The 25610-nt window shown below is 35.8% G+C and overlaps 1 protein-coding gene across 1 annotated transcript; it reads left to right on the top strand.

Annotated features, from left to right (window-relative positions):
• Window positions 1–411: 411 nt before the first annotated feature.
• On the top strand, window positions 412–25610 carry LOC127847944 (WW domain-containing oxidoreductase-like). The gene is made up of 7 exons (XM_052380192.1): window positions 412–1042; window positions 9817–9902; window positions 10586–10796; window positions 14148–14377; window positions 14484–14646; window positions 23883–24015; window positions 25053–25610. Exons 1-7 carry the CDS (start codon window positions 967–969, stop codon window positions 25147–25149), a joined length of 996 nt encoding a protein of 331 aa, XP_052236152.1. The 5' UTR covers window positions 412–966; the 3' UTR covers window positions 25150–25610.

Here is a 25610-nt window from a genome sequence, read left to right on the forward strand (position 1 = left end):
TTTGACGATTAAAAAACCTGAAAAATATATAAAGCTTTGCAACGCGAAATGATTGAATAATTTGGAGAGTTCTGTTGTTTTCGTTAGATATTTTCAGACACTTCGAAGAATGCTTATATAGATTATAAAGTACATCACTCAATGTATGAGCACGGATGGCCGAGTGGTCTAAACGTTAGACTTTTACTCCATGGGTCAATGGTTCGAGCCCAGATGAGGGTAACTTTGTTTTCTTTCTTTCATTGTGTTGTTGTTTTTATTGGCGCTTCTAGATCCAATGTTGACATTTATCAATATAAAGCATTTATTGACAAACTTCAATATCTGCCAAAATCTATTAAAAGGTCCCTTTTTAGAAGTAATATTAATACGTTCAAAGAGCGAACAACTGTAACGCATTCAGCGCTTTGATAGCTTAATGCGAGCGCACCTGTTCAACTACAGAGATTCGATGCAGACCGCAGTTTATTAGCACGTGTATTTTGCGCAGCTACATGACCGAACAGCTGCTATCTGCTAGGTTTTCGCAGTTGGCCAGATTTTGTCGGTAGTTCCATGGCGAAGAATTGACATTTTCTATATTGTTCGAACGACTCATGTTGATTTAGTGAATACTGTTCGGATAGTACCAGTTCGGACAAATCAATATCTATGTAAACAAACTTGAAGAGACACGGCCAATATGCAGGTCATTCTTCAGCTGGATTAATTAAAAGACTGATTCTAATTTAGTGTTTAACATACATGTATGGCTGGTGAAATTATTAGTGTATAATAGGTTATTACACTAAAGTCATTATTGGTGTTTAAATACCCAATTTTTTATTTAGATTAAGACCCAGATAAACATCCAACGTATGGGATTTGGAAGGTTTTGTAATGAAGACTGAAGTAGTAGCAGTGGTAAGAATAAAACATTGGTAAAAAAGTGATAATCAAAGATTGATTGTGACATCTGCATCAACAATGGGTGGATCGACTAGTCAACTGATTTCTCCTCTTCCAGTGGGGAGAACTGTCATCATCACTGGTGGAAATTCAGGTATTAATATGGCTCGATTGGTCATTGTCGGCTAGATTACTACTAACAAGTAGACCGGGTACTCTTAAGTATACTTACAAGCATGGTAATTATACTAAAATGTATGTTGTATTGTAGAATTATGTACAAGTCTTGCTCTGGGAAAAAGTGGCTTAATGCAAGTGCATAGTGTCAATCCATATTAAGCTTGGCAGTACTCATAGGTCAATCAGGTGGCTTAATGCAAGTGCATAGTGTCAATCCATATTAATTAAGCTTGGCAGTACTCATAGGTCAATCAGGTACATTTTGCTTTTACAGTATTTTTTCTTAAAAGAAAGTCTAGGCCCAGCAACTTTCCAAAAGAGCACAAGTGTTTTATTGTCCCTGATAAACAAGGGGATTACAGTAATTCAAATTACTCTAAGTTTTCAGACACTCTGAGTTTTCGGACACCCTTTTTTTTAGCAAAAATAATTATATTTCGTGAATCTTAATTTTCGGACATACAGGTTTTCGTTCATAATGCAGGATTTTTTTTTACTCATAAAAAGGGTAAGACGCTGGACGTTGGGTGAAAGGGGAAAATAGAGTGCGAAAGCACCCCCCCCCATAGCTGGCTGTTAAGTTAGGAAATTTTTAATTAAGGGGTCTACTGCATTTTTTTCCCTCATAAAAGGGCCCACAGTACACTTTTTTTTTAAACCTTCAATTGGGAATTTTTTGATAGCAGTTGGGAAATTTGTAGTTTTTTCCTAATTGGGAAACTGCCGTTTTCTGGTACTTTATAAAGATTGAAAAAAAAGCTGGCAGTTTTCTTGCATTGTGATGACTATTATCTGAACATTTTTAACAAGACAAGTATATTACGCAATTGCAAACATCCATACTTATCCAAACAATGACAGAGTGTTTTGATAACAGTTAAACATGTATCTTATTCACAAAGCAGCCTAATAAGTCTTATAAGGAGGAAGCCCAATGATGAAACAATGTTAGTGTAAGTGTTACATGTGTGGGTGAGACACTAATAGGTTGCAGGTGGTCCACAAGTGTTGCTTTGAGTACCAGAACATTCCAGTGTGAGAATATACCACTCAGGCTTCACGGCGTAATGCATGTTCCACATGTCGAAAAATAAATGTGTTCATGATATTACAAATTAATTACTTAAATAAAAAAACAGTTATATTAATTCCTTTTAAAGCTGTATATTTAGTTCTTTCACCCAGCGATTTTTAACTTATTGTTGTCAATATTGTATTAACTTAAGTTTGAGCGATAGAGTTGCATAGGGAAACTAACTAAATAAAAAATGTTGCATTTTATTTAAATGAAAAAAATCGCTGTTTCACCCTTTTTCCTTCTATGGTGCCAAGCAGAGTGTGCATATTTCTGGGCTTAGTTGGTAATTTCTTAGACTTGTGAATTTCAAGTGTCGCACTGAAATATTTTGATAGTTTTTAGCTTTAAGTTTTTGTAAATATTATGAGAGTTCTGCTTTCCACAGTTTAATAATTTATATATATTATTATAATTTATAATAACAACTGTACCTTGATATAAGAAACTATTTGATTCATATAAATGTGTGTTCATCAGTCCTTTTGAATTTGTGTATCCTCTTATATTGTAATCTTACTTTTCAAAGTTGGAAGCATTATATAAATTAATCATCCTTTAGTTATAATCCATTCGTTTACATGTATATTATGCCTTTCTAAGGATGTTGGCATTATTTAAAACAGATTAAAGTTGAGTAACTACTTGTCAACAAAAGACAGTATTACAAAGCATGCATACAGTTTGAACATTTGACAATTAGAAAATTGCAGAAACCCAAAACAGATCATTCTTGTTAACTTAGAACTTGTCATATTATGTGTCTATTGTGTAATTCAATCATTCGTATAAACGGTAAAGAAGTGCATGAGTAAATTCCCCAAGACATTGGAATTAAAAAAGTGAGTGTCACAAAGGCAGAGGAAATTCCTTTGTGAAACTATTATTATTAGTTATTTGTTATGTGGATGATGATGAATCTGTTCCTTTTAATATCTAGATTTAGTTGTATCATGTGTTAAAATGCAAAAAAAAAAAAAACATTTCTGTACTCTTAAACGAAAATTAGGGATACTTATACATTAAACAGTGACCTTAGCAGAGCTCCAGATAAGGTTTTGTGAAATTCTTAAATTACTACCAGATTTTCAAAAAGAATTCTTACCTCTGAAATTTTATTCTTAACGTTACTACTAAGTTTTGGAAAATAATTCTTATTTTCTCTAAATGACCTAAAATAAATAATAATGGCTATTTTTATGCAAAAAAATCAAAATAAACATACTAGCAACTTTATTTATACGAGTTCAACAGTGTCTTTTCAGTATTTTACAATTTTATTTTGCAAATACCTTCATATGCCTAAACTGTGCTAAGATTGCATGCCTTAGATAAATTTTTACATATTTCACAATTAAAACGGGTCTCCCCTTCAATATTTCTAACGATTAGCCACGGGACTTGTCCCTTCCACTCGTTCAATGTTTTTTTGTGTGTTTAAGTTTGGACCCGTCGTGTCGCGTTTTTGTTTAGCTTTTCCGACTGTGTCGGCAACTGAACATACAAAATCGTATCAGATCTTTTCTATAATGTCTCTCTAAACATTTAACTTCTGCTCACTTTGCGTACAATATGTTAAAAGCGTGTTTTTGGACGCTTTGCAGTTTTTAGGACGCTCTCTGGGCGCCGCCATTGGATTTTTGACAGATAGACTGTTTACGCCGCTTTTATTGAAAAAATGCGCTTTGTTAAACAAACCCGATAACCATTCTATATAAGCACCGCAAAGATCTTTAATACTCGAAAAGAACTCAATAAAAATCGATACGAACCGATGTAAAAATAATATTCGTCACTTGATTTTGTAATTATCCCCACGCTTTTTGAAAAAAAGGTGGGGATATTGTGGTTATCTCCGCCGTCCGTCCGTCCGTCCGTCCGTCTGTCCGTCCGTCCGTCTGTCTGTCCGTCCGTCCTGGCCACTATCTCCTCCTACACTAAAAGCACTAGAACCTTGAAACTTACACACATGGTAGCTATGAGCATATGTGCGACCCTGCACTATTTGGAATTTTGATCTGACCCCTGGGTCAAAAGTTATAGCGGTTGGGGTGGGGCCGCGTCAGAAATTATCACTCATTTTTTTAGGTTATTTTACATTTACTTCTTTATTTCTACACCGATTTACTTCAAATTGATACTGGACCTCTCTTATGACAATACGGTTAATCTCAACCATGCATGGCCCCATTCCCAACCCTGGGGCGCCCCGCCCACATAGGCCACACCCACCAAAAATTTCCATTTACTATAATTTTTTCATTTCTACACGGATTCACTTCAAATTGATACTGAACTTTTGTTATGACATTAGGGTCAATCTCAACTATGCATGGCCCCAATCCCAACCCTGGGGCGCCCGCCCACATAGGCCACACCCACCAAAAAATTCCATTTACTATAAAAAAAATTTAGGTTATTTTACATTAACTTCTTCATTTCTACACTGATTCACTTCAAATTGATACTGAACCTCTCTTATGACAAAACGGTCAAACTCAACTATGCATGGCCCCGTTGCCAACCCTGGGGCGCCACGCCCACATAGACCACACCCGCCCAAAATTGCCTTTTACTATAATTTCTTCATTAATACACTGATTCACTTCAAATTGATACTGAACCTCTCTTATGACAATACGGTCAATCTCAACTATGCATGGCCCTATTACCAACCCTGGGGCACCCCGCCCACATAGGCCACACCCTCCCAAAATTGCCTTTTACTATAACTTCTTTATTTTTACACCCATTCACTTCTAATTGATACTGAACTTCTCTTATGACAATACAGTCAATCTCAACTATGCATGGCCCCATGATCAACCCTGGGGCGCCCTTGGGTCAAACATGCGGCGTGGGGATACGCGTCGGCCTCTGCCGCGCCATTTCTAGTTCTTAATGGTACGACAAGATTTCAAAATAAATACGTAACGGACTTGAAAATAATTCGTAATTACGAAAATACGACCCTTATCTGGAGCTCTGCCTTAGCTCTTTCAGTGCTGGAACCGAATTTTGAAGGCCTTTGCAAACAGTTTGGATCCAGATGAGATGCAACAGAATGTGGCGTTTCATCAGGATCCAAACTGTTTGCTATTTTGATAGTATTCTTTGAAAAAAAATCGAAGAAAATGCTAATTTTAGACATTCAGCATACGACATTTTAGCAGACGACAAATTTCCCAGCATGCAAAGGGTTAGATTCAAATGCAGCCAACTAATGTAAAGATCACAGATTTGAATTATGAAAAGTAATATTTATCATTAAATTAATAGACTGCCTATATTTAATAGATAGGATATCACAGTGCTACACATGTATAAGAACCATGTGAACACATATTTATGTGCAGACAGTAATTTTCTTTCAGGAATTCCAGCTCAAGTTAATTAAACTAGCACAACAAGTGTAACCTTTATTGTTGCAGAAAGGTTGTTTCCTCCCCCTCCCCCCCCCCCCCCCCCCCCCCCCCCCCCCCCCCCCCCCGACGAACTATAATTTGGCATGGTCTTAAACATTTCTTGAAAGTAGATAAACAAAATTAAACTGAAATGAAAAGACCTATTGTGCATGTGGGATAGTCTTTGTGTCAATAAATAAGGAAGGTCATTATGCTGGTAATAAATAATATATAGGCAGCTTTAAATTGGCAAAACAAAATTTAGAGATGAACCATTTTTAACATGGCAAGTCAAAGATAATATTGTTACACAGGATCTAAATATGGTTTTATCAAATAACACATTAAATAGGAACTATTTGACCCAGTATAGGCTACCGTATCATATAATTGATAAACATACCAATGAGCCAATATTTTCTTATATATCGCCCATACTCTGTGAAAAGGTGGTTTAATGCGTGTACGTAAAGTGTCGTCGCAGATTAGCCTGGTTAATCAGGAACAATACTTTCCACCTGAACAAGATTTTAGCTAAGAAGAGACTTTCTGGAAACAAAATGTATCATAAAAGCGGAAAGTTTCGTCCCTGATAAGCCTTTTGGACTGCACAGGCTAATCTGGGACGACATTTTATGAACATGCATTAAACCCCCTTTTCTCATAGCACGGCCCATATGATTGGGAACAGGTCAATCGATGAGACTTATTGAGTTTAAAAACAATTTGATCAAATAAACCTTAGGTGTTCTTTTTGTCAAATACCAGACTGCTTGATGGTAGATATTCTTTTCCATTCAGAGTTTAATGTATTGGAAATTGATAATGTTTGCATGTTAGACTAAGCGTATTAAGACTGGATATAGAATTTTGTTTTTAAATTTATCATATTACCGGTACCTTAACATGTTTTCTAGAAGCAGAGGAATTTGTTTATACTACAGGTTTTTTTATCTGATTTTGGGGAAGGGCCTGGCCTTTTTTTAGGGGAAAAAAATCACGCGAAATGCCAGATTTTGGGGGAAAAAAACACGCGAAACGCCGGATTTTGGGGAAAATAAGGAAAGTCTTAAATAATCAATTTAACATATTTTACTGTTTTTAAAACAAATTCAAGGCAACAGATAATTTAATTATGCAATATGTTCTATTTTCTACACTGGATCAGGTTAAGTAATGTATTTAAAGTTAAAAAAAAATTAAAAAATTTTTTGGGGGGGGGGAAATGAAATCTGAGGGAAAATTTACCTGCTGAGGGGAAAAAAAATCAGAGGTGAAAGGGCCGTTTTTCGGTGGGTCACAAAGAAGGAAAAAAAACATGTACTAAAAAAGTAAAATCATTTGTTCCAGTGTTTTACAACTTCAGCAGTTTTCACATAAGACACTGTCAGAAACAAAAGTCAGCTTTCCCAAAAAGTGCCCTGTGTTATATTTTTGAGTTCTCTAGTATTAGGTCCAACTGGAGGGACAGAAAACATAATAATTGTTAACTTGTTTTGTTTATAACTGTTCAACTTTATCAGATGTAGGTTTTTTATGCCAAGTAAAAGATCATGTTTAAAACTCGTGTTTCAGTGTTAAGTTTGGCAGTACTGCCTAGATTATTGACATCATTAGCTCTTTGGTCAAAGTCAGTTTTATTAAGTCATCTTGAAATGGATCCCTTTGGATTATTGATGTTTTCAGATTAATGTTAACAAGTTGTAATAGTTTGTTCAGGCAATACAAAGTTTGTCCATATTTGTGTTAATATCCATCGCCAAAGGCTGTCTGTCCGTCTGTCACAAACTTTGCAGGGCTATTTCTCAGAAACTATATAAGATATCCTCAGGAAACTTCATGGTGTATAGATGTCATTAAGATGTGCAATGCACAAAAGCCATAACCCTACACTTACTCAAAGAAGAGTTATTGCCCTTTGTTTTTGTTTTTATGCCCCCGGATCGAATGATCGGGGGTATATTAGTTTTGGCATGTCTTTCTGTCTGTCATTGTATGTGTTTGTCTGTCCCAAAACTTTAAGGTTGGTCATAACTTTTGCAATATTGAAGATAGCAGCTTGCTATTTGGCATGCATGTGTATCTCATGTAGCTGCACATTTTGAGTGGTGAAAGGTTAAGGTCATCTTTCAAGGTCAAAAGTCTTTTTTTCTTAAATAGATGCAGTGCGGCTTCAAAGTGCAGAATGGGGCATTGTGTTTCACAAACACAGCTCTTGTTTGTATCATCATGATGTAACTTTTTAGGGTTATATCTGAGGTACCACACAAGATTTTGACTTGAAACGTAATGGATGTGTAGAGATCAATCTGAAGAAGAGCCATGCATAAAACCATGACCATACACTTTCTTAAATAAGAGTTATTGTCCTTTGTTTTGTGTGTGTGATGTAACTTTTCAAATTCAGGGCTATATCTCAGATATGATACAAGATTTCTACATGAAACTTCATGGGTGTATAGATATGATATCAATTAGGAGGATTGCTTAAAAAAAAAAAACCCTACACTAAATCATTTTTTTTATGATTATACAGTATATAGAGGAATATGCACCCATCCATAAACAAAATATATTCGGCACGGGGATAGCAATTAAACGAATTCACTTGATAATATTGGTAATACAATGAAATCCCTAATGAAGGATTACTACAAGTGGATCCATATCTACAAGTTGGTGAAGTAGACAGTGGGAAGTGCTGAAATCTTAGAAAAATTAATAAACCAAATTCAAGTGAAATAATTGTACCATTTTATACTAGAAAAGGGTTATGACTTTTCACACAGAACAAAATAATATTTAAAAAAAACAATCCTTCTAGACTTCGATACATAGAATTATGCAAACTTTGTAATTAACTTGTCAACTTCAGGCAGAAAATATACAACACCAATAAAAAACAAACAAAATAATAAAGATAAAATAACTTAAATTTTCCCTTCTATATACATGTATAGCAGGTAATGGTTACCAGATTCCTATGTATAATGCAGGTATTGGTTACCAGGTTGCTATATATAATGCAGGTATTGGTTACCAGGTTGCTATATATAATGCAGGTATTGGTTACCAGGTTGCTATGTCTATTGGAGGCATTGGTTACCAGGTTGCTATGTATATTGCAGGTATTGGTTACCAGGTTGCTATGTTTATTGCAGGTATTGGTTACCAGGTTGCTATGTATATTGCAGGTATTGGTTACCAGGTTGATATGTATATTGCAGGTATTGGTTACCATGTTGCTATGTATATTGCAGGTAATGATTACCAGGTTGCTATGTATACTGCAAGTATTGTTGACCAGGTTGCTATGTATATTGCAGGTATTGCAGCGTCAACCTCACCACTTTAAGAATGGTGCTGGGACCGGTCAAATTGGAAAAATTAGGGGCGATTTCATCCAAATTGGGAAATTTATTAATTATACCGCAACTTTTATAAAACATGTACAACTTAAAAGTTGCAAATGAAAATCAAAGTGGTGAGCGATTTCCTGCTGTTTTCTATTAACACTAAAAACTAGTTAATTAAACTTGACACTCTTTTATCTGAAGCAGTGCTTCAGAGTATCAGCTGTCTAAATTGGAATTCCAAGTTGCTTTATATATTACAGGTATTTGTTACCAGGTTGCTATGTATATTACAGGTATTTGTTACCAGGTTGCTATGTATATTACAGGTATTTGTTACCAGGTTGCTATGTATATTGCAGGTATTGGTTACCTGGGTGCTATGTATATTGCAGGTAATGGTTACCAGGTTGCTATGTATATTGCAGGTATTGGTTACCAGGTTGCTATGTATATTGCAGGTATTGGTTACCAGGTTGCTATGTATATTGCAGGTAATGGTTACCAGGTTGCTATGTGTACTGCAAGTATTGTTGACCAGGTTGATATGTATATTGCAGGTATTGCAGCGTTAACCTCACCACTTTAAGAATGGTGCTGGGACCGGTCAAATTGAAAAAATTAGGGGCGATTTCATCCAAATTGGGAAATTTATTTATTATACCGCAAGTTTTATCAAACATGTACAACTTAAAAGTTGCAAATGAAAATCAAAGTGGTGAGCGATTTCCTGCTGTTTTCTATTAACACTAAAAACTAGTTTATTAAACTTGACACTCTTTTATCTAAAGCAGTGCTTCAGAGTATCAGCTGTCTAAATTGGAATTCCAAGTTGCTTTATATATTACAGGTATTTGTTACCAGGTTGCTATGTATATAGCAGGTATTGGTTACCTTGGTGTTATGTATATTGCAGGTATTGGTTACCAGGTTGCCAAGGAGATGGCCTTCATGGGGGCAAAGGTGATCCTGGCTGTACGGACGGAAGAGCGGGGGAAATCTGTATGTGTGACATGGTTTGCTATATGGAAGTAGTGTTGCTATGGTAACACTAGCAAGGGTTATAAGACATTGCTGAATAGCACACAATAGATTGACGAATTGTTTCATTTGCATTTTTACACAACAGACTAATTAATCATGTGGAAGTATTTACATAAAATACCCATGTTTGTGATTTTGTTTGCCCAATGGGGAAAAGTACCTGTACCATACAGACTGGGTAAATCGTAAGATTGGTAATCATGGGTATATTTTATTGCTTTGTATAAATGGCACAAACAAATTCAAATATTCATTTACATGCATTTGGCTTGAATTGTTCAGTTTCAGCGCTAATTTGGTTGTTTGCTTGTAGATAATGTACTTTTTGAATGAAAATGATGAAATTTTCCTTCCTTTTGGGTAAAAGTTCAGACAGCAATTGGGGATTTTCTAGTATTTCCTTAATAAGGAATTTTAAATTGTAAAGAAGGTCAAAAATCGTTGTGTGCTAATACGCTTTTGTTTCGTACAATTAACTTCTTGGTCCTTACTGCTCATCTGTATCTTAGGGTTGGAAATGAAGCCTTTAAATCTGGGATCTTGTACGATAGATCTTAAATTTAATTTGAGTTTCTAAAAGACTTCAAAAACATATCAAAGTGCGTATCTGAGTGGTGAAGGAATAATATCCTTCATTTCAGGCGATAGCCAAGATCAAGGCGGACTATGAGGAGAGAAAGAAGGGAGATAACACATACAACATCATCGTGAGAGAGGAAATGGACCTGCAGTATCACGTGTGCGATCTCGCCTCTCTCAAGTCTACCATGCAGTTCATAGACTGGTTCAAGTCCACCGGACTGGTTTGCCACGTCCTGATTTGTAACGCCTGTACTTACTCCCTGCATGAGGGTACGTACATGTACTCAGCAAGGAAAAAATAATTTTCTTTATTGGACAACTTTAGTCTTAGAATTGTTTGGTAAATACGGGCCATGGTCAACCTTTTATGCCCTATAACTTAAGAAGTTTTTAGTGAACTTCATAAAACTCGCTATAAATATTTATTGGCATTAAATTTTGGCCAAGTATGATAATCTGCTAGATCCCGTAAGATTTATGAAAAGTTGTCTTTGAGTGATTGAAGAATTTTTTGTGAAAAAATACATATGAAACCATAAATTATACATCATTTGTTTGTGACTCCATTTTTTTGTTGGCCAATATTTTTACCGTAATTACTCTATGTTTTCGGACACTTAAAAATAATTAATTTTGTTCGTGTCCGAAAACTTAGAAACGAAAAATATTCACAAAATACAGGTGTCCGAAAACTTCGAGTCGAAAATTGAAGTGTCCGAAATAGCGTCAATTGTATCAACGACTATGGGTAATAGCACGCGCTTGTAAAATACCATGCAGTATAGTATAAATTACAGTAATATGTGTTTGCACTGCATTTTAAATAATTTTAAATGCTTAATTTATTTGACAAATCGTTACTACAAGGTTGTACTTTGACCAACGAGTTCAAAGATGAGCATGTGATGTACCGATACTCGCTAGTATGAACCTGTAATTAACGCAAAAAAGCAAACAATGAATTCTTTGTTTGTTCATTTCCGATAGTTGTTGTCTTACACCTTCCATTGTTCGTAAAACTTGCAATAGGGAGCATCACACTTTGAAGCGTTAAGTATTTGTCAGTTATTTTACTGAGAAGGGGAAGTACCATTGCGGTAGATAATAGCACAGTTCTGCTGTGACGTCACTAATTTCTAAGCTGACCGATACATAGGTCACGTGGTTTAACCACAGACAAAGAATTCACTCATGTGGATTCGCTCATGTTAATTGGCACTTACCCTGGTATTTGTCATAACGCTTATGCTATCGGGCGAAACCATTGATTCATACCGGTTTACAAGGTTATTTACCCGATAACGCAAATGTAATGGTCTGTTGCCCTCAGGCATGCACCTGTCATGTTTTATGATGTTAATCTGGTTGTAAAACCCCATGATCGAAGTGTCATTAGATATCGAAAACAGGACCGAAATTTGGTAAAATAGCGCTGTAAAATAGACTGTCTGAAAACTTAGAGACATTAATTATGGACGAAAATTCGTGTGTCCGAAAATTAAGAGTCACGAAAAATAATTATTTTTGCTAAAAAACAGGGTGTCCGAAAACTTAGAGTGTCCGAAAACATAGAGTAATTACGGTATCTAAAAATAATACATGTTTCACAGATCATTGACTAGACTTTTTAATTGTATAAACGAGTTCAACAGTGTCAATTCAGTATTATACAATTTTATTTTTCAGATACCTTCATATGCCCAAACTGTGCTTAGATTGCATGCCTTCTATGAATGTTTACATATTTCACAATTAAAACGGGTCTCCCCTTCAATCTTTTCAACGATTAGCCACGGGAATCGTCCCTTCCACTTGTTCAATGTTTTTTTTTTGCTTTTCCGACTGTGTCGGCAACTGAACATACAACATTGTATAAGATCATTTCTATAATGTCTTTCTTAACATTCAGCTTCGGCTCACTTTGCGTACAATCTGTTAAAAGCGTGTTTTTGCACGCTTTGCAGTTGTTTAGGACGCTCTCTGGGCGCCGCAATTGTTTTTTGACAGATAGACTGTACACGCCACTTTTATTGGAAAAAATGCGCTTTGTTAAACAAACCCGATAACCATTCTATATAAGCACCGAAAAGATCTTTTATAGGCGAAAAGAACTCAATAAAAATCGATATGAACCGATGTAAAAATAATATTCGTAACTTGATTTTGTAATTCTTAATGGTACGACAAAATTTTAAAATAATTACGTAACGGACTTGAAAATTATTCGTAATTACGATAATACGACCCTTATCTGGAGCTCTGAGTATGTGCAGTTTATAAATTACCGTAGTATGTACAGTTTATAAATTAGTATGATACATATATACATATAACACAGCTTATCAGTTTTTCGTTCTCATAAAACATGAATACATATGATTGTATAGTTAACATATTTGACAAAGTAGGGCAAGAGAACACTTAATGAAGATATTTCTCACGAATTGTATCAGACATAATGGTAATGCTCAATTTGATAACCTATTACATGCTCATAAATTGCACAATGATAGTGCTGCTCATGCTGAATCTGTCAGTTACCAAGGTGCCACTGTGGTTTGTTTGCCAAGAAATCTAGTTTCCTCTGATGGTGGTTGTTATTGTAGCTGGTATTGACATCCACTCTATGAGTACCTTCACACAGCATTGGTAGCAGATGCACTGTATTGTGTTTATTGTTACCAGATGTCAAATCTCAGCCTTCATTAGGACACGCCTTAGTCAGTGGGCTTTTGTGACAGGTTCTTGTACCTTTGTCATGCAACATTCATTAACACTTTCATTAAACCTTTCCCACTAAGAAACAAAGTAAAAATGGCTATGTGCAAACAGCATAAAACCAGTACAGCCTGCAAGTAAATCATAGTCTGTTCAGGTTTTATGCTGTTTGCTGCTCATCAGTATTTAAGGGTTGAAACTGAAACCTATAAAACTTGGATCTAGTAAGAAAGGCCTTTAATTAAATGCAACTTTCTAAGGGACTACAAATACATCAAAATATGTATCCAAGTGGTAAAGGTTTAATAGGATCTCCTCTTCAAACACAGTCAATTCTAAAGTGTTTTTTTTACTTTTATTTGCTTTTCAGTTTAATTATAAATACATTACCATATTGAATGGCAGGGATACAGAATTAAGAATTTGAGAGGGAGAAAGTGGTATCTGTCTACAAACTGATAGAAGTGGGCAATAACTAAATAGCAATGCCACATTGGATTTTCATGATTGCTGATTGTGAATTTTTTATTTAGTGATGCACATGTAAAACGTCATTGTCCAAGTTAGCATTACCAGTACTTTTTGTTTTGACAATGTTGGTTGAGGGGGGAAGGGGTGTTAAACTTTTCCACTTTTGTCTCCCCCAACCCAACCCTTTTAATCAGCTTTATCACATTTCCCACTCAGAAGCAAAGTGTAAATGGCTATGTGCAAACAGCATAAAACAAGAACAGCCTGCGAGTAACTCGCAGTCGGTTCAACTTTTATGCTGTTTGCTGCTCATCAGTATCTAAGGGTTTATTATAATTTATCTTTTTTTGGGACTACAAATGCGTAAAAATATATATCTAAGTGGTAAATCTGCCCAATCATATTTAAAGTATGAGTTCATTATATTAACAGTGTTGACCGAAGACAAATGGGAGTCTACATACCAGGTGAATTACCTCGCACACTTCCTGCTGATATCCCAGTTCCTGCCGGGGATCTGCAAGTCGGAGGAAGAGTGTCGTATCGTGATCATCTCAAGTCAGAGCCATCATCGCATCCATTTTGATGCTGACTACGCTGCCACCAGCCGTATGAAGAAATTTGACGGCTTTAAGACTTACGCAAACTGTAAACTTTTCCAGGTAGTTTATAAATCCTGCTGTTGTGTTTTTTATGTCTTATTTGATCTCTATAAAGTGTTTTGATAACATTTATATGAAATGTTTAATGCTGTCAGTTTGGTTTCAGATCATGCTGATGTACAGTTTGGACAAGATATTGGAGCATCACCCAAAAGTTGACGTCCTGAGCGTTGATCGAGGCAAACTTGACGCCTTTGCATTCCATGGAGAGGGAGAAGATACTTCTATTGAGGGATTCAGCTGCAGACTGGCATGTCTGAGTTTATGTGGTGGGTATACTATACTGTCTGCGCTTATGTGGTGGGTAAACTATACTGTCTGCGCTTATGTTGTCGGTAAACTGTACTGTCTGCGCTTATGTGGTGGGTAAACTATACTGTCTGCGCTTATGTGGTCAGTAAACTGTACTGTCTGTGTCTTTGTTGTGGGTAAACTATGCTGTCTGCGCTTATGTGGTGGGTAAACTATACTGTCTACGCTTATGTGGTTGGTAAACTGTCCTATCTGTGTCTTTGTTGTGGGTAAACTATGCTGTCTGCATGATAGATATGGACTGCTTAATTGCAGGGTAGAAAAATATAGTTATTATCCCCCGCCATAGGCGGAGGAATATTGTTTTGGCGTTGTCCGTCCTTCCGTCCGTCTTTTCGTCCGTCCGTCCGGCTCTTTTGTGTCCGGAGCCATATCTTGGAAGTGCTTTGGCGGATTTCATTGAAACTTGGTATGAGTATATATATATATATATATAAGAGGATAATGCACGCCAAATGACATTGTACCCCATCTGTTAATAACTGAGTTATGGCCCTTTGTATCTTTAAAAAATGCTTTTTTTTTTGTCCGGAGCCATATCTTGGAAGTGCTTTGGCGGATTTCATTGAAACTTGGTATGAGTATACATATGGATAAGAGAATGATGCACGCCAAATGGCATTGTATACTATCTGTTAATAACTGAGTTATGGCCCTTTGTATCTTGAAAAAATGCTTTTTTGTGTCCGGAGCCATATCTTGGAAGTGCTTGGGCAGATTTCATTGAAACTTGGTATGAGTATAAATATGGATAAGAGAATAATGCACGCCAAATGGCATTGTACCCCATCTGTTAATAACGGAGTTATGGCCCTTTGTAACTTGAAAAAATGCTTTTTTTGTGTCCGGAGCCATATCTTGGAAGTGCTTTGGCGGATTTCATTGAAACTTGGTATAAATATGGATAAGAGGATGATGCATGCCAAATAGCATTGTACACCATCTGTTAATAACAGAGTTATGGCTCTTTGTATCTCAAAAAAAATGCTTTTTTGAGTGTCAAATATAACACTTTTGTGTCTAGAAGCATATTGGAGGGGGATATCAATTCTACGAATTTGCTTGTTTTATAATAATATTCAAGCAATACTTGTTTTAGTGATGGGTGTTCCAAGAAGGCTTTTGTAATGGGTCTTGGTACTGTGGCAGACAGAGAACTTTTCTTTTATGTTTTGTTCAGGTCATGTTATAATGTATATATACCATTTTTATGTATGCAGGGGTGTTCCTAGGCATACGGCAGTAAGCCGTGCGTATAATTTAGTTTCAAACTTATAAAAATGAAAACTCTTACAATTCGATAAATGAAAAAAAAAGTGAGGGCTAAGGGGAGGTTAGGGGTATAATTATGTAAACAAGCAAACAAGACGTCCACTTTTACAAAATAATTCCTTTTATCGGTCTTTTTCAAGCAAGAAATTAATGAATACAATTGCCAAAATGTGGCTGAAATATAACACCAAAACACACCATCTGCAATAAATTTTCTTGGGGAAAACCCCCCGACCACCCACCCCCACCAGCAGGAGGGGGAGACCCCCTCCCGCACCTCACCCCACTCGCAGCTTCGCTACTTGATTGTGCGTATTAATGAAATAGCCTCAGGAACGCCCCTGGAATGGATACCAAAATTATGAGAAAACAGAGGCAAATGGGGCACAACTCCGACCAGAGATGGATAATACATGGAAGAGTTGTGTGCCTTTATGTCTGTAAGGTCATAATACACCAAATAGTTTCCCTATATAATTCAATGTAAAAGCGACAACTTTGAGCGAAAATAAATGCAACATTTTGCACATAGAGACCCCCATAACCATACCTTTTCTTAAAGGCCATTCTAAGCGGAATCGATTTATGCAATAAAAAAGATATGTCATGTACAATGCAAGAAAGAACTTGACACAAATCAAAATCGACTGTTTTTGCAACTTTTTTTTTCGGCCGTTTCTTAGTGGAATGTAATCTTTTCTAGTGCAATGGTTTACTATAGTCTTCAAGTGTATCATATTTCAGGGATTCAGTAGTGAACACCTATTCATGCCCTACCATTATCTCCGCAAGATAACACCTGAATAATGGTAAAAAGTGTAAAACATGCCTTCCTGTCAACTATGATATTTTTTTAGAGAGTACAGCCCTACATGAAGCGATCATTTAGTGTATTGTAACCTATAAGACAACTTTACTGTTAACATCGCGAAAAATAAGCACTTCTCGATACTTATAAACCTATTTTCTATGTGCATGCCAATTTTCAGACCGATCTTTCACGTAGAAATGCTTGAAAATGCATTTTATTATAACGCCTGATAAGCCATGTGGCTTTCGCGTTCGGAGCTTTGATTTATAACGGGCGTTCAGGCGTAAAACGATTACCCTAAATAATTACAATCGGTCAAAATACTGGAATATTGTTACAAGCTATGTAGAAAAAGAAGTAAACAACTATTAAAACGTGTTCATGAGCTCTTTCAGCACAAATTGTTGCGATTTGAGATGCTCAAGACGAGTTTTTGTACATTTTTTTTCTTATTTTCCTCTGAAAACGTATTTTTTTCTTAAAAACTCACGATGCTCCTTTAATTCGTGAAACAAACGCATTTATTCCGTGAAATTTGCCAAAACGCATCATATCTCACTAAAAAAATGATGATTTTCTATAAATACAGCACCTTTGTGACTAGGCCTGGTTTTGCGTTTAGGTCATAATACACCAAATAGTTTCCCTATATAATTCAATGTAAAAGCGACAACTTTGAGCGAAAATAAATGCAACATTTTGCACATAGAGACCCCCATAACCATACCTTTTCTTAAAGGCCATTCTAAGCGGAATCGATTTATGCAATAAAAAAGATATGTCATGTACAATGCAAGAAAGAACTTGACACAAATCAAAATCGACTGTTTTTGCAACTTTTTTTTTTCGGCCGTTTCTTAGTGGAATGTAATCTTTTCTAGTGCAATGGTTTACTATAGTCTTCAAGTGTATCATATTTCAGGGATTCAGTAGTGAACACCTATTCATGCCCTACCATTATCTCCGCAAGATAACACCTGAATAATGGTAAAAAGTGTAAAACATGCCTTCCTGTCAACTATGATATTTTTTTAGAGAGTACAGCCCTACATGAAGCGATCATTTAGTGTATTGTAACCTATAAGACAACTTTACTGTTAACATCGCGAAAAATAAGCACTTCTCGATACTTATAAACCTATTTTCTATGTGCATGCCAATTTTCAGACCGATCTTTCACGTAGAAATGCTTGAAAATGCATTTTATTATAACGCCTGATAAGCCATGTGGCTTTCGCGTTCGGAGCTTTGATTTATAACGGGCGTTCAGGCGTAAAACGATTACCCTAAATAATTACAATCGGTCAAAATACTGGAATATTGTTACAAGCTATGTAGAAAAAGAAGTAAACAACTATTAAAACGTGTTCATGAGCTCTTTCAGCACAAATTGTTGCGATTTGAGATGCTCAAGACGAGTTTTTGTACATTTTTTTTCTTATTTTCCTCTGAAAACGTATTTTTTTCTTAAAAACTCACGATGCTCCTTTAATTCGTGAAACAAACGCATTTATTCCGTGAAATTTGCCAAAACGCATCATATCTCACTAAAAAAATGATGATTTTCTATAAATACAGCACCTTTGTGACTAGGCCTGGTTTTGCGTTTAGGTCATAATACACCAAATAGTTTCCCTATATAATTCAATGTAAAAGCGACAACTTTGAGCGAAAATAAATGCAACATTTTGCACATAGAGACCCCCATAACCATACCTTTTCTTAAAGGCCATTCTAAGCGGAATCGATTTATGCAATAAAAAAGATATGTCATGTACAATGCAAGAAAGAACTTGACACAAATCAAAATCGACTGTTTTTGCAACTTTTTTTTTCGGCCGTTTCTTAGTGGAATGTAATCTTTTCTAGTGCAATGGTTTACTATAGTCTTCAAGTGTATCATATTTCAGGGATTCAGTAGTGAACACCTATTCATGCCCTACCATTATCTCCGCAAGATAACACCTGAATAATGGTAAAAAGTGTAAAACATGCCTTCCTGTCAACTATGATATTTTTTTAGAGAGTACAGCCCTACATGAAGCGATCATTTAGTGTATTGTAACCTGTAAGGAGGATCTGTTTTTGTTTAGATTGTTTAAAGATAAACAAATATGATTACTTTTACATTCAAAAAAGATTGAACAATGGAACACATTATTTAAAGGGCCTTTTTCACAGATTTTAGCATGTATTGAAGTTTGTCATTAAATGCTTTATATTGATAAATGTACTAAACATTTGATCTAAAAAGTTCTAATGTAGAAACAAGAATAAAATTAAAGAAAAAAAAAAAGTAAGCCTTAACTGTGCTCAAACCACTGACCCCAGGAGTAGTAAAAGTCTTTTCTTAGACCACTCGGCCATCCATGCTCATACAATGAGTGATTTTTTTATACGTTATATAAGCAATCCTGGTAGTATCACAAAATTAACGACAACAACAGAACTCCAAATTTTTAAATCGTTTCGCGTTGCAATGCTTTATAATTTTCAGGTTTTTAAATCGTCAAAAGATGCATATCATGAATATTTTGGAGCATGGTAAATGTTCAGTATAACTGTTTCCTCACAAATATCATACTACAACGAAAATTTGCGAATCTGAAACCATTTTTAGCTCGACTATTATATATGAAATATATATAGTGGAGCTATCCTATTCACCCCGGCGTCGGCGTTACCGTTAGCGTTAGCGTGCAAATGTTAAAGTTTTCGTACTACCCCAATTATTTTCATTGTCCCTTGACATATTGCTTTCATATTCTGCATACTTGTTTACCATCATGACCCCAACCGATAAACAAGAGCAGACAACTGTATCAAGCATTTTGACAGAATAATGGCCCCTTTTATACTTAAAATATGCATATTATTGATTAATCTATGTTAAAGTTTGCGTACTACCCCAAATATTTCCTGTGTCCCTTGACATATTGCTTTCATATTTTGCATACTTGTTTACCATCATGACCCCAACATTTAAACATGAGCAGACAACTGTATCAAGCATTTTGTCATAATATGGCCCCTTTTATACTTAGAATATGCATATTATTGATAAATCTATGTTTAAGTTTGACAAAACAACACTTACCTTACATACCACAATGCACTCCACCCAAACCATCCCCCACGCCCCCCCCAACCCCCCCCCCCCCCAAAAAAAAATAATATTTTTTCTTATTTTTGAAAGATCATCTATTAAATGATCACACACCCACATTACACCCCCTCTCCCCCCCCCCCCCCCAAATATTTTTTTTTTCTTATTTTTGAAAGATCATCTATTAAATGATCACACACCCACATTATACCCCCCCCCCCCCCCCCCCCCCTCTCCACAATGGCTTACGTTATACTGTCAAGCACTCGAATAGTCGAGCGCGCTGTCCTCTGACAGCTCTTGTTTTTAATTTTGTCAATTTAACAGAACGTAAAAAGGCCCCTTATATGGTGATGATCTTTTTCAAATGGTGTATCTATGTATTAGGTTTATTTTGTTATTGGTTATTATGTTTGTTCGTTTTAATAGGAAATTCATTTGGTAATGGTAGGTATTTTGATATGTGAAAATCAATTCCTAACACAACATATTTCTGATCTCATTATTCATAGTGAAAGAAAAATTGTAGATGTAAGCATACTAATAATGGTACTATAAGAGAAAGTTCTAACCCTGCCATATTATAACACTTATCCCATAAACTGATAGTATTAAATTTACCACTTGAAATAATGCCTTTTCAATGAAAAAAACACATTTTCATAGGGAAGCACATATACATAACAGTTCAATTGGAAACTAAATGTGTAATTTAATGTATGTGCAAATAGACATTACATATGGCATGACATTAAAATCATAGATAAAGCATGGCATTAAAATCGTAGATAATGCATGGTTAAAATCGTAGATAATGCATGGTTAAAATCGTAGATAATGCATGGCATTAAAATCGTAGATAATGCATGGTTAAAATCGTAGATAATGCATGGTTAAAATCGTAGATCATGCATGGCATTAAAATCATAGATAAGCATGGCATAAAAATTATAGATAAAGCATAGCACTAAATCATAGAACAGTGTTTCCTCACTGAAAGGTAAGTATTGCACATAGAACATGGTGAGCAACTCTAAATAACTACATCACTATAATAACTTTATTTTTATGTCCCCAATTACTATAAAATGTCCCACACCACTATAGTGGGGGACATATTGTTTTTGCCCTGTCTGTTGGTTTGTTTGTGTGTTTGTTTGTTTGCCCCAACTTTAACATTTGCAATAACTTTTCGTTGCTGTCGTTCTCAAACCTCATAGCTCCAAAATTTTCAAAAATGTTTTTTCATCTTTTCCGAATATATGAAGTCTGGCGCGTGTTTTGTGCTTTATCTCGTAGCTCTACGCCAATTAGAGCCCTTGAAAAATGCACGTGAAGAAATGTTGTAGCTTGATTGTTGGCTTTTTTCCGGCGAAAGTCTTAGCGACATCATTTCACCTATAGGTATGTCATTTTGTTTGGACAATTTTGACAAAAACGTTTTTATATTTGCAGCTACGAGGTTTCCTATCAGGACGAATTGTCGTACCTCATACCACGGACGCTCTGTGCTTATACAAATGACACAACTGTGGTGACAAAATATCATAGCTACCATTTCTGAACATCAGTATGACTTACGCGTCTACGGCTTATACCGTATTTTGCAGCTTCATTTGTTTGGTATTTTTACAGAATTTCAATTTCTAAAACATCGTTATAAAAAAATGAGACATTTTTTTCTCTCTTCTGAAAACTTGGCATATTGTAGCTACAAGGTTTGAGAACGACAGCGACGTTTTGCAATATTGAAGATAGCAACTTGATATTTGGCATGCATGTGTATCTCATGGAGCTGCACATTTTGAGTGGTGAAAGGTCAAGGTCATCCTTCAAGGTCAAAAGTCAAATATATAGCTTCAAAGCGACGCAAAAGGGGTCATAGTGTTTCTAACAAACACGTATTATTTATGTTATTTTATTTGATTTAATAGAGACTTAAAAACATAAAAAATAAAAATAATGTTTAAAAATGACAAATATACTATGGCATGTTATTTCGACAGTGCTATGATAGATATTTTTTTGTTTGTACCAAATCTCTACATGGAGGTTGACCAGAATCAGTGTATGCTTTGCTTGCAATTAGTCCCTCTCTCTGTAAATGTTTCAATGTCAATACACCCTTGTAAGTTAGTTATAGTTCTTAAACAAGCTGCAGTGCTGTTATGCCCCCAGTAGGATGGCATATAGCAGTCGCATGGTCCATCCGTTTTTCCTAAACTTTCAGATATTTCCTGATTTTAGGAGTGTTGAGTCTACCTGCATGACCTACAGATCAAGCTCGAGTTTCATTCCAGTCCACTGATTTTTTGCAAAGATCTTGAACCTAGAATTTTCTTGAGAATAACAGTTTTCCAGCTTTTTTTCCTAAGCGCTGGTAGATATTGACTTGCTTTTTGGTGTGTGAGTACCTGCATGACTCACCGATCAAGTTAGAATTTTGTTCCAGTAATTTGATTTTTGACAAAATTACTGGCCTTGGACTTTTTCTTTAAAATAACACTTTTCCGGATTTTTTCCCGAAACGCTTTCAGATACTGACCTGTTTGGTGTGTGAGTTTACCTACTTAACTTACAGATCAAGTTCGAGTTTTGTTCCAGTCCATTGATTTTTGAACAAAGTTAAGGGCCTTGGACTTTACTGTTTTTCTCTAAATAAACACTTTTCCATTTTTTGTTTCCGAAACTCTTGCAAATACTTACCTGATTATTGATGTGCGAGTCTACCTGCATGACTTTAAGATCACAGCTGAGTTTTATTCTGGTCCATTTATATTTGACAAAGCCTTGGATTTTTTCATTTTGAAGTAAAGAAGATAAGGCATGTTGCATCATGTAAAATTCCTCTTTCCAACTCAAATCTTAGTCACAGTGTGAGGTCAAAGGTCAAGGAGAAGTTTCAATACAAAAGTGGAATGAGGGGGCATCTGTGCCCTATGGACACATGTCTAGTTTTTTGCAATAAGCACTTAAAAAAGAGCAAATCACTTGAACGGGTGAGACATCATTACCCAGTAATAAAATAACTTACATGTACTTTCCTATCATACCCCAGTAATAAATTGCCGATCTGTTCTATCATCAACTAGTAAAAACATGCCCGTCTGTTCTATACCTCAGTAATAAAATGCCTGTCTGTTCTATACCTCAATAATAAAATGCCTTTCTGTTTTATCATACCCAAGTAATAAAAAGCCTTTCTGATCAATAATACCCAAGTAATAAATTGCCTATCTGTTCTATCATACCCAAGTAATAAATTGCCAGTCTGTTCTATCATACCCCAGTCATAACATGCATGTCTGTTATATACCTCAATAGTTAAATGCCTTTCTGTTCTATCATACCCAATTAATAAAATGCCTGTCTGTTCAAGTGTACCTCAGTAATAAAATGCCTGTCTGTTCTATCAGTCAGTAATAAAAAGCCTTTCTTTTCAATAATACCCAAGTAATAAAATGCCTTTCTGTTCTATCATAACCAAGTAATAAAATGCCTCTCTGCTCTATAATACCTCAGTAATAAAATGCCTCTCTGTTCTATACCTCAGTAATAAAATGCCTTTTTGTTAAATCATACCCAAGTAAAAAATGCCAGTCTGTTCTAGTATACCCCAGTAATAAAATGCCTGTCTGTTTTAGCATTCACTAGTAATTAAAATGCCGGTCTGTTCTATTATAGCCCAGGAATAAAATGCTTCTCTATTCTATACCTCATTAATAAAGTGCTTATCTGTTCTAAACCCCAGTAATAAAATGCCTGTCTGTTCTATGGTAGGAGTCTTGTCTAGGAATCGGAAGGTCCCTGGTTTTAATCCAGATTTGACCACTGGGTTTTTCTAAGCTAAAAATTAATCCCACACTTGCTCCTTTCCACCCAGGTGTATAAATGAGTACCGGTACCTGTGTCGGCTAAATGTTGTGTTGTTAAATTTAGACTAAAAAACATCTGTCAGATGCATCAAATCACATGCTGCTATGTCTCTTCTCCCCCACCTGCAGGTAAGATGAAGGATGACCACAATGGCGCTGACACGGTGCTCTATGCCGCGCTGGACCCACACCTGCAGGGGCTCAGCCGGGGCTACTTCCTGCGACCACATGACAAGGCGAGATTTCCAAGCCCACAGGCCAGGTACGCCATTTTTTTATTGAATACAGAGTTGTTCACTTTGTGTATTTGATTTATAAATTTTTTTAGCTCAGATTGTTATAGTTTTAATAAAAAATTAGTTAACTTTTTTATTCCCCGCTGATGGGGAGGGATATAGTTTTGCCCTCGTATGCCAGTCTTTCACAAACTTTTTAGGGCTCTATCTTAAAAATTATGCAAGATTTCAAAATGAAATCTCATGGATGTATAGATATCAATGAGGAGAAGTGTCCTGCACAAAAACCATAACCCTACAGTTTCTTAAAGAGAGTTATTGCCCTTAGTTGTGTGTGTATGATGTAACTGTCTCCGATACTATATAGAAAATGTTAACACGAAACTTTATGTGTGTATAGATATCAATGAGGAGAAGTGCAATGCACCAGACCCATAACCCTACATTTTCTTAGATAAGCGTAATGGCCCTTTGTTTGTTTTTATCCCCCATGTTGTTTTGGCGTTGTCCATCCCTCTTTCCGTCTGGAGCCATATCTTGGAAGTGCTTTGGCGGATTTCATTGAATCGTGGTATGAGCATATATATGGATAAGATGATGATGCACACCAAATGGCATTGTAAACCATCTGTTAATAACGGAGTTATGGCCCTTTGTATCTTGAAAAAATGCTTTTTTGAGTGTCAAATATAACACTTTTGTGTCGAGAAGCATATTGGTGGGGGATATCAATTCAACGAATTTGCTTGTTTATTATGTAACTTGTCAGGGCTATATCTCAGATATGATACGAGAGTTCATCATGAAACTTCATGGGTGTAAGAATCACAGAGGAAGAATGCCATGCATACAACTAATACCCCTACACTTTGTTATTTTACAGTAGTAGTCCTATTCACCATCTGCACTCATCAATAAACAAAATTTATTGGGAGGGGGATATCAATTCAACGAATTTGCTTGTTTTGATAGAAAGTGTTGCAGTGTATTAGTAAACAAACAGATCCTAACAAATGAATGAGAACATGTTATTCAAGACATTTGAAGTTTTTCTCTTCTCCAGAAATAAAGAACTCCAGGACTTCTTATGGAAGCAGACGATAGAAAACCTGAGTGAATACCTGACTGGAGATGCTCTGAAAGTCCTCGCAGAGAAATGAATATTTGTGCCCAAGTTCTGGCCCTCTATAAACTCTTGTTAGTTGCTCATGTGATGTTTTTGCAAACCAATAACTACATCAATTTTATACGGTTGTATATATCTATTAATTTAAGTACTGTTTATAAAATAACATTTGTGTGATTTTGTTAACCATTTACTATATAATGTACAGATTTAATTACCTAATTAATTGCTTTGTGCACAGGCTAATCTGGGCCAACACATTCGCTAAAAAGAGACTTCTTTTCAAAATATTATAAAATCAGAAAGTCTCATCCCAGATTAGCCTGTGTAGCTGTCTACACAGGCTAATCTGGAATGAGACTTTGCACACATGCATTAAGCCATCTATTCACAGAGCCTGGCTCAAATGTTTATGGTACACATGGTGCAGGATCATGTGACTTTATGGGGCTCACAAATGGATGTTAATAGAAGTAAACACACCAGTAAGTGGTG

The sequence above is a fragment of the Dreissena polymorpha genome, chromosome 10 (genome assembly GCF_020536995.1).
Source record: "Dreissena polymorpha isolate Duluth1 chromosome 10, UMN_Dpol_1.0, whole genome shotgun sequence".
Lineage (NCBI taxonomy): Eukaryota > Metazoa > Mollusca > Bivalvia > Myida > Dreissenidae > Dreissena > Dreissena polymorpha.

Excerpts from the sequence above, each read along its gene's own strand:
- LOC127847944 (XM_052380192.1), top strand. The coding sequence starts at position 967 with ATGGGTGGATCGACTAGTCAACTGATTTCTCCTCTTCCAGTGGGGAGA. Across the intron at positions 9,903-10,585 it reads CGGAAGAGCGGGGGAAATCT|GCGATAGCCAAGATCAAGGC; the intron begins GTATGTGTGACA and ends CCTTCATTTCAG. Across the intron at positions 14,378-14,483 it reads CAAACTGTAAACTTTTCCAG|ATCATGCTGATGTACAGTTT; the intron begins GTAGTTTATAAA and ends GTTTGGTTTCAG.